Raw genomic sequence first — 10,057 nt, 5'->3', positions numbered from 1 at the left:
ATTTTTGTATTATTGCCCATGTAGTCTCATGTAAATACACACGCCCGATATTAACTTTCAAATCCGCTAGGTGGCGACACGAGCGCGGCTCACAGCGAATAAAAGGACAAGTGGTAGAGAAAAATAACATGTAGTCAAACCAGAACCAAACTAAAAAAAAAATAACAACAGACGAGTGACACAAAATTGAAATACAAAAAATAAAATAACACGAAAAGAGCAATGAAAGTAATAAAAAAAAGGTGCTGACTCAGGACCACTACCAATGTTTACGCATTGCATGCTATTACGCATACGAAACTATTCTGAATAAAAACTTGACTTTATCAGGCGAAAGCACGCGGAACTCAGAAGCCAACGGCCTCATTCGGTTGTGCTTTTCGAGCTATTCACACACCTGTAGCTGCTTCATAAGAATAAAAAAAATGGAATTCCGTTTCCACGAAAAATTTATACCCCGCTTACTTTGTCAAGCGAAAATTAAAGTGACAATTGAGGAGTTCTGGACAATAAGGCGACAGGCGCTCGAGAACGAGTAAAAGTATTGTCCAGACTGTGACGTCAGGTATCAAAAGTGAAATTCAAAATTTGAAGAAAAAAAATATATATAGTTAGATAGCTCTTGAAAAATGAACCCGAGTCTCCATTAACAGTTTTTCTCTCGGGCTGCAATTTTTTCCAGTATATAAATAAAAACTGACTTTTCTTTAATTGAAAAAACCATGTTTTTCACATTCGACTCGCCGTAAGTAATTCGTTTATCAACTAATTAACAAATTTCTTTTTGAGTTTTATTCATGACACTATATTGGAGGCTACAGTTTCCAAAAAGGGTCAAATTTTAATTTCTAAGGTTTTTTTAATCCGAATGAAAAACCACGTTTTTAGACTTTCACATTAAAAAAGTGAGCGAGGAAGTTTGAGCTACGACAAACTTCAAGCGAACGAATTTTTCGCCAATGTATTGGCCAACTTTTTGGTAAATCTCAATTCGATTTGATTTTTAGTTCCATAATTACAGCGAGTTTATTATGAGCTCGCGACGCGACACCACAAGATTTTCTAGGGGACGCCGCCTGAAGCCTGAAACATTGTCCTTGCCGATCTTTTGTTTTGTCCACTCGCTCGCACTAGTCAGCTTTCCGGCGCCTTCCCCTGAAAAATCCTGTGGTGTCGCGTCGCGAGCTCGTAACAAACTCGCTGTAAATATGGAATTAAGAATCAAATCGAATTGCGATTTTCCAAAAAGTTGGCCACTTTTTTAATGTGAAAGTCTAAAAACGTGGTTTTCCATTCGGATTAAAAAAAGACATTAGAAATTTACTTTTGACCCTTATTGGACACTGTAGCCTCCGCAAGAGTGTCAAGAATAAAACACAAAAAGAAATTTGTTAATTGGTTGATAAACAAATTACTTACGGTGAGTTCAATGTGAAAAAACATGGTTTTTTCAATTTGAAAAAAGTCAGTTTTTATTTATTTACTGGAAAATTTGCAGCCCGAGAGAAAAACTGTAAATGGAGACTCAGGTTCATTTTTCAAGAGCTATCTAATTATATTTTTGGTTTTTTCAAATTTCGAAATTCATTTTTGATACCTGACGTCACAGCCTGGACAATACTTTTATTCGCTCTCGAGCGCCTGTCGCCTTCTTGTCCAGGACTCCTCCGAGCGTAAATTACGTCCATGTCTACAGTGCCGACTTAGGACCACTCTTAATTATTATTCTTAATTATTTTTTTAAAGAAAAAATTTAATATAACTAGTTTTTAAATTTTTGAAAATGGAAGACTAAGAATACAAAAGTTTCTGAATTTTTTTTGAAATTATGAACTTTAGGAGGCACATTAGTAATTTTTCATGAGCAAAGGTAAAAAAATATCGATTGCAAGAAATAATTATTTTTTCCAATATTTTAGTTTCTAAAGTTCGCAATTGAAGAGAAAAATGAAAAAAAAAACCTTTATTTTTGAAAAGTAAACTGAAAAACTGCCCATAAAATGCGTTCAAGGTAAAAAAAGTTACAAACAAATGTCCATCGCAAAAAAACTAAAATATTCGTCTCCGAATATGCAGTTAATAACGCTCGTAATTTTAGAGAAAAATAAAAAGGAAAAGAATTTTGTTTTAAACTGCTTTTACCGCATGTTAGAATAGTTTTTTAAAAAGAAAAATGCAATATTGAAGGCATTTTTTCATGCAAGTGAAAATTTGAAAAGGTAAGAACTCGATATTTTTAATAACATAAACAACTTTGGTATTCCAAATTTGTCTCCACTGTTTTATTTTTCACATATTCAATCATTTTATATGTCTTGTGAAAATTAAAGAAAAAAATAAATATATAAATAAAATAAATATAAGTATTTACGATTAATTAAACCTATTTTTTATTGATTTTTTAGATACACAAGGTTCCAGAAATAATTCCAGAAACGATCAAAGATGATGTAAAAAAACTAACAGTAGCAATACAAAAAGAAGAAATTGAGCCAAACAAAGAATATGATTCTACTTCGAAAATATCAACAGAACCTGAAGAAATTCAGTTTATTAAAGTATCCATTGTCAATGATCTAGAAAACGCTAAAGGAAATTTAGATTACACCAAGGACCTTGCCGAAAAAAATAACGATGCTTTAATTAATTAAAAACAAAATTATGAATGTAAAAAAAAATCAATGTGTAAAAAATAAACTGAAAGGACTGAAAGTTTGACTGAGACTGCAAAGATATTTGTTGCTTATATCTAAAACCAAAAAGTAGATCCCTATTAAAAAAAAATTTTCTGGAAAAAATCTATTTTTATGTATAAAATATGTGTAAATAGGTATGTTATTTGAAAATACACTATGATAGCTTTAGGATTCAATAAATAGGAAGATAAAATTTATATGATTTTTAATTAATTGTTTAAAAAAATTGATTTTAAACCAATAAAATGGATTCTCAACAAAATAGTTTAATTTTAGTCCCAAAAGAGGAATTTTTTTGCGAAAAAAGATACAGTTTTAATAAAATATATAAATTATCAACTGACAAAAATAAATGTATGAATCAAATCTAAAATATTTCAATTTGCAGTTAGAAAAGTAAATTTAAAAAAAGAGTATCAAGTAAAATTAATTCATTTTTAACTAAAAATATAAATTTTCAAGCAAAAATGGAAAAGTTTCGTCTTCAGTTTTAAAAATTAATATCCAAGTGAAAAGAAATTAATTTCTAATCACATTGATAAAGTATTTTACTCAATTTTCTGCAAAACAGAACATATTTCAACAAAAAGTATTACATTGCTTCCGAAAAAGGTCAATTTTCCACAAAAAATGGAATAGTTACAGTGAATTTTCAACTAAAGCGATAAATTTTTAACTAAAAAGATCAATTTTTACCAAAAAAATACCTAAATTTTCAGTTAGTAAAATAAATTTTTAAATAAAGAAATTAATTTTTAACCAAAAAGATCAATTTTCAATTAATGACATTACTCTTCTACCAACGAAAGGCGGATTTTTAATAAATAGTTTAATGTTAATCTCAAACCGATACATTTTCAACTAAAAATAGAATAACTTTTAACCAAAGTTTTTAACAAAACGATTAAATTGCTGTGAAAAAAGATAAAATTGCGAAAAAAATGGAACAGATTTTCAGTTGAAAAATTAATTCTAAATATGAAAAAACTGATTTTCAACCAAAAAGATTAATTTTCAAACAATAAAATCAATTTTTTACCAAAATAGTAGTCTTTTTAATGAAGTACTTGAATTTTCAATCTAACAGAGGATTTAGTCATCAAGAAGGTTAAGTATTCCGCTATAAATTCGAATTGACAATAAAATGCCGGAATTTTGAATCAAATTTTTGAATTTTTAACTTAGGAAGATAAATTTTGAACTAGAAATTTACAATTTAAATTTTCAGTTACACCAATTAATTTTCAACTAGAAGATATAATGTTTAACAATATAATTAAATTTTGAACAAAAATAAAAGGTTTGTTAACTGAAGTTATAAGTAATCAAACAAATAAATTAATTACAAAAAAAGTAGTTCTACTTTTAACTAAGTGGTGGGATTTTCAACGAAAATTTCAACCAAATTCTCAAAGAAAAACGTAATATTTAAACGAAAAAGAAATTAATTTTATAACACAAATTGTTGAATTCAACTAAAAAAATCAATTTTTAAAAAAATAGTTTGAATTTTCAACCAAAAGAGATTAATTTTCAATCAACTATATTTTAACTATAATAATAAAATTAATTTCAACTTTAGTTTTTAAAAAATTCCGTAACTCTATCAGTTTAGGGCAAAATCTAGGACAAAAAGGATAAAAATGTAGATGAAGATGTAGTGGAAGATGCAGTCTACTATATAAATTTCTAATTTTTGAGGCTATGTTAGAATTTCACGACTGATTTTAAAATTCTAAATATTGGATTCAATGACAGGAGTATAATTTTCATAATTAACAAACAAATAACATTTTCTGTACTTAAGCTCATATTTCTGTTTCACGTCCTCAGAGACTTTTCAAAGTTTACTTCAATTTTGACTGTAGACTTCGCATGTTTCAAAACCAAATTCTGCGACTTCAGTACGAGTTTTATGCTTCAAAATTCAAAAACACGTTTTTCATTTTATGTTTTTTAGCTTTTAATTATTTTTTTCGCGTTTAGAGTTTTCCTTAAGCTGTATACGAATTTCAGAAGTAATTTGGAATTTTCGGAAACTGAATTAAACAACTTAAATACAATTTTTCCTTTCAAAATTCGAAAAATACAGTTACGATGTTCTATATTCATTTTTTTCTATTTTACTTTATAAGAGTTTTTTCCAAGTTTAATTCAAATTTCACTATCGACTTCACATTTTTCAATTCCAAATTCTACGATAAAGACTTAAAATTTAATGTTGACTTCATTTCAGTATTATGCAATATACAACTTTTATGGCATTTCCGTTTGTTCGCTATGCATAGTAAGCATTCGGACTTCACCTCAGAGGTCCGGGGTTCGATCGCTGAGCCGGTACCTCTAGAAATTTTTCAATGTATCTTTACCGAGGTTCTGGTGGTTCGGAACCCACCTTAAGCTGTAGGTCCCCCCATCGTGTACTTGACTGCAACCCAGTCCGTCAATGATGGGGTAAAAATCAGGATTTTTCCATTATTTCTGGGCAGACTGTTCTCATCAGATCACTTGATTGCATTTTAAAAATGCGTCCGTGACTGATGATATATACCGGGACAGCCCCGTGCAAAAATGATCAAATAAAAAATCCAACTCTAATCAAAAATGCCTTCGACATGATGGACAGTATAAGCCTGTGACGACATTTCGACACAGAAATGTTTTTTTATAATAATAATAATAATAATAAATTTTGATATAAATGTAACCGCTTGATCGTCTATTTATTGCTTCAATTGAGGAGTTCTGGACAAGAAGGCAACAGATGCTCGAGAACGAGTAAAAGTATTGTCCAGGCTGTGACGTCAGGTATCAAAAGTGAAATTCGAAATTTAAGAAAAAACAAAAATATAGTTAGATAGCTATTGAAAAATGAACCAGTCTCCATTTACAGTTTTTCTCTTGGGCTGCAAATTTCCCAGTAAATAAATAAAAACTGACATTTTTTTAAATAGAAAAAACCATGTTTTTTCACATTCAACTCGCCGTAAGTAATTCGTTTATCAACTAATTCATAAATTTCTTTTACAGTTTTATTCGTGACACTCTATCGGAAGCTGCAGTGTCCAAAAAGGGTCAAAGGTTAATTTCTAATGTTTTTTTTAATCCGAATGAAAAACCACGTTTTTAGACTTTCACATTAAAAAAGTGAGTGAGGAAGTTTGGGCTACGACAAACTTCAAGCGAACGAATTTTCCGCCAATGTATTGGCCAACTTTTTGGAAAATCTCAATTTGATTTGATTTTTAGTTCCATAATTACAGCGAGTTTATTACGAGCTCGCGACGTGACACCACAGGATTTTTCAGGGGATGCCGCCGGAAGGCTGACTAGTGCGAGCGAGTGGACAAAATAAAGGATGGGCAAGGACGATGTTTCAGGCTTCAGGCGGCGTCCCCTGAAAAATCCTGTGGTGTCGCGTCGCGAGCTCATAATAAACTCGCTGTAATTATGGAACTAAAAATCAACTCGATTTGAGATTTTCCAAAAAGTTGGCCAATACATTTGCGGAAAATTCGTTCGCTTGAAGTTTGTGGTAGCTCAAACTTCCTCGCTTTTTTTTAATTTGGAAGTCTAAAAACGTGGTTTTTCATTCGGATTAAAAAAAAACATTAGAAATTAAGTTTTGACCCTTTTTGGACAATGTATCCTCCGCTAGAATGTCACGAATAAAACTCAAAAAGGAATTTGTTAATTGGTTGATAAACAAATTACTTACGGTGAGTTGAATGTGAAAAAACATGGTTTGTTCCATTAAAAAGAGTCCGTTTTTATTTATTTACTGGAAAATTTGCACTTTAAGAGAAAAACTGTAAATGGAGACTCAGGTTCATTTTTCAAGAGCTATCTAACCATATTTTTGTTTTTTCAAATTTTGAATTTCACTTTTGATACCTGACGTGAAAGCCTGGACAATACTTTTACTCGTTCTCGAACGTCTGTCGCCTTCTTGTCCAGAACTCCTCAATAATCAAAAATGCTGTCCTTGCATATCTTTTCCATTATTTTAGATAATAGATACTATAAAATAACAAAAATTTGGTTTTAATATTAGTTTTATATTTTAATTTAAAAATTGCTTGAGACCAAAAATAATAATCGTGCGCATGTATGTTTCCTATATTCTAAATGTTAAAAAAGTCTTCCTGGAAAGAATTTAAAAAAATTTATAAGTCGGTATTAGTAGATCATAAAAGATCGTCAAAAGTTCGACAATAGGTAAATCGATGCGTCTTGAAAGCGCCTAGAAATATGACATAAAATTTCCATAATACCGTAAAAATGAGGAAATAAAGTAGTCATAACCGTTTTTTGAAAAAAATCGAAACGCTTTTGAATAATTATATTTTTTCTTCTTGATCTCGAATCATATTTAAGTATCTTTAAAGTAGATTTGAACCATTTGTGTCCTACGATTACAGATATTTCACGTTATCAATTAAGCCTCACGCCAACTCGACGTTTCGAGTTTTATTAACATTCCGGCTTTACTATCAGTACATTTAAAACTGAATTCAATCGCTTTATCGCAATCATCTGAAATCGACTTAAATTTATTTGAAATACCTTTGAATTAAATTTAAATTGCTTTTAATTCGCCTTGAAAGCCCCGATATCGCACATAATTCACCATGAAATCACTGCAATCACTCAGAAACTACCGTGCAATCACTGCAATCATTCGGATTTAATAATGCAATCACTGCAATCTCTCGCAATTAACCGTAAAATCACAGAAATAACTAGAGATTCGCCCTGAAATCACTGCAATTATTCGGAATTTACCGTGAAATATCTGAAATAACTCGGAATTCAACATGAAATCACTGAAATCACTCAGAATTGACTCTGCAATCACTTAAGATGACTGCATCCACTGCATTCACTTTCAATCACTTAAAATCACTTGCATTCACTTGCATTCACTTGCAATCACTTGCAATCACTTGAAATCACCTGCAATCACCTGCAATCACTTGTAATCATGCAATCAGTGTACAACAGAATTTGGAGTTATGTACCATCATCTGATCAGCATTTTCTACCCATTTCAATTAATTCCTTAAATGATCATAAATTGAACATTTTTGATGTTAGAGAGTAACATCTCACTTTAACTTATAAAATTATGCAGAACATGTCAATACTTTTGAGAACATTCAATACTTAAAATTAGTGTTTTTTTGGTAGGAAAATAATCTTTTCTGTTACAATATTTTGTTCAAAATTAGTTTCTTGTTTGGTTGAACAATAATTTTCTTCAGTGTAGATTTAATTATTCAACATTTAGTTATAAAATTGATCGTTTATAGTTGAAAATTTAATTATTTTGTTAAAAAGTCATGTTTTTGTCCAAGGATAATTTTTTTGGGAAAAGTTTAAGGTTTATAGTTGAAAATTAATTTTATTAGACAAAAGATTCTTCATTTTTATTAAAAATGTATTTCTTTTTTTAAAAATTCAGTTCTTTTGTTGGAAAAACATTAATATTCTTAATTCATTATTTATTTTTTTGGTTGTAAATCCATCAATTTCCTGAGAATTTCATTTTCTGGATAAAAATTATTTTTGGTTGTTTTGTTTCGTATTTTTTGTAGAAAAATATTTTTCTTAGTCTATTCGATTTTTGGTTTCACAGTTATCTTTTTTAGATACAAAGTTAAGTATTTGATTGAAAATTAATGTATTATGTCGAAAATTAATATTTTGTAGAAAATTAATTTTTGTTTTTAAAAATTTATCTTTTTAGTTGAAAATAAGTCTTTAGTTTGATAAAAAAAAAAAATTAATCTTCTGGGCTGGAAATTCATCTTTTTTGTTAGAAATTCAACTTTTGAGTTAAAAATTAAACATTTTGGTTGAAAATTCATTTTGTTCGTAAAGAGATTAATCATTTTCGTTTAAAATTTATTTCTGTAACTGAATATTATTTTTTTTCTTTAAATTTCGTCTTTTAGATAGAAAAATAATCCTCTGTTCGAAAATTCATCTATATGGCTAAAAATCCAACTATTTGGTTAAGAATTCAGTTTTTGGGATAAAGACTTGTAATTTTAATTGAAAAATGTGCTTTTTTGGGTAGAAAATTTACCTTTCTGGTTGAAAATTCACACATTTTTTAAAATGTAGTCTTTTTTGGTAAAAAGTTTATTTTTTGGTTAGATGTCGAATCAATTTTTTAAAAATGCTTTTTTTTGCAAACAAAATTAACAATTTTCTTTCAAATTCATCTTTTGGTTGTGAAATTATTTTTTTTAGTTGACAAATCATCTATTATGCTAGAAAGTCATATTTTTTCTTGAAGATTTAGAAAAGTAATTTTTTCTTAATTTATATTTTTTCGTTTAAAATTGAACTCTTTCTTTGACAATTCATCATTATCAGTTGAAAATTATTTTTTTTACTCAATAAATGTACTATTTCACTTTTGGTTTAAAATATAAAATTTACGTTATTTTCAGTTGAAAATTCGACTTTTTTGGTAGAAAATTAAACTTTCTGGTTGAACATTCATCATTTTAGTGGAAAGTTAATTTTTGTCACTGAAAATTAATTTTCTTAACTGAAAATAAATTAATATCATTTTTTGTTGAAATTTTGTCATTTTTAGATAAAAATTCACTTATTTTGTTAAAAAAATCGTCTTTTTTGGAAAAAAAAACATTATTCTTGGTTGAAAACTCACCTATATGGTTAGAAGTACTTTTTTATTGAAGATTCACCATTTTGATTAAAAGTTCAGTTTTTTGCTTGTTGAAAACTGAATGTAACGTGTTCAATCATTTTGTTTCGTTTAAAAATACGCATTATTTTGACGGAAAATTTAACTATTCGATTTTTTGTTTGAAAGTTACCTTTCTTAGTTAAGAATTCGGGTATTCCCAGTGGGCCAAAGTTTGGCGACGTCTTTACGACATCGCTACGACATCTTTTCAACAACTTTACGACATCCTATGTCCATGTCGTTAAGGTGTCTTTACGATATCGTAAATAAGTCGTATGATCTGACGATGTCTTTACGATATCGCAAAGACACCGAAACGACATGGACATAGGATATCGTAAAGATGTCGTAAAGATGTCGTAACGTTGTCGTAAAGACGTCGCCAAATAGTGTATATTTCAATAGACGCATTGAACGTGAACGCGTGTCAAAATTTTTCACTCTTTATGAGGACTTCTGGTTCCGGACTAATCGCGATGCGCAGTGATAAGTCTGTGTGAACCTTTGTGAGTTTCTGTATTAACTCTACCCAGAGGATACAGTCTGTCAAGTTAAAGCGTGGGTGGCTTTACTCGCAGTTGGTAAGGTGTATCGACATGATTTTGGTGTCAAAATATTAAGAAGAGCTCCCTCTTTC

At 29.4% G+C, this 10,057-nt stretch overlaps 1 protein-coding gene across 1 annotated transcript in view; it reads left to right on the top strand.

The window, feature by feature from the left end:
* The window catches only part of LOC117179017, a 10,506-nt gene extending 7,771 nt beyond the window's left edge, over positions 1-2,735 (top strand). Inside the window, exon 4 of the mRNA XM_033370642.1 lies at positions 2,406-2,735. Within this exon, the coding sequence (XP_033226533.1) occupies positions 2,406-2,651 (246 nt within the window). The 3' untranslated portion in view covers positions 2,652-2,735. The remainder of the gene's footprint in view (positions 1-2,405) is intronic.
* The last annotated feature ends 7,322 nt before the right edge of the window (positions 2,736-10,057 follow it).

The sequence above is a fragment of the Belonocnema kinseyi genome, chromosome 8 (assembly GCF_010883055.1).
Source record: "Belonocnema kinseyi isolate 2016_QV_RU_SX_M_011 chromosome 8, B_treatae_v1, whole genome shotgun sequence".
In the NCBI taxonomy this organism is placed as follows: domain Eukaryota; kingdom Metazoa; phylum Arthropoda; class Insecta; order Hymenoptera; family Cynipidae; genus Belonocnema; species Belonocnema kinseyi.
Note: the sequence above shows the minus strand (reverse complement) of the source record. Positions and strands in the feature narration are given on the sequence as shown.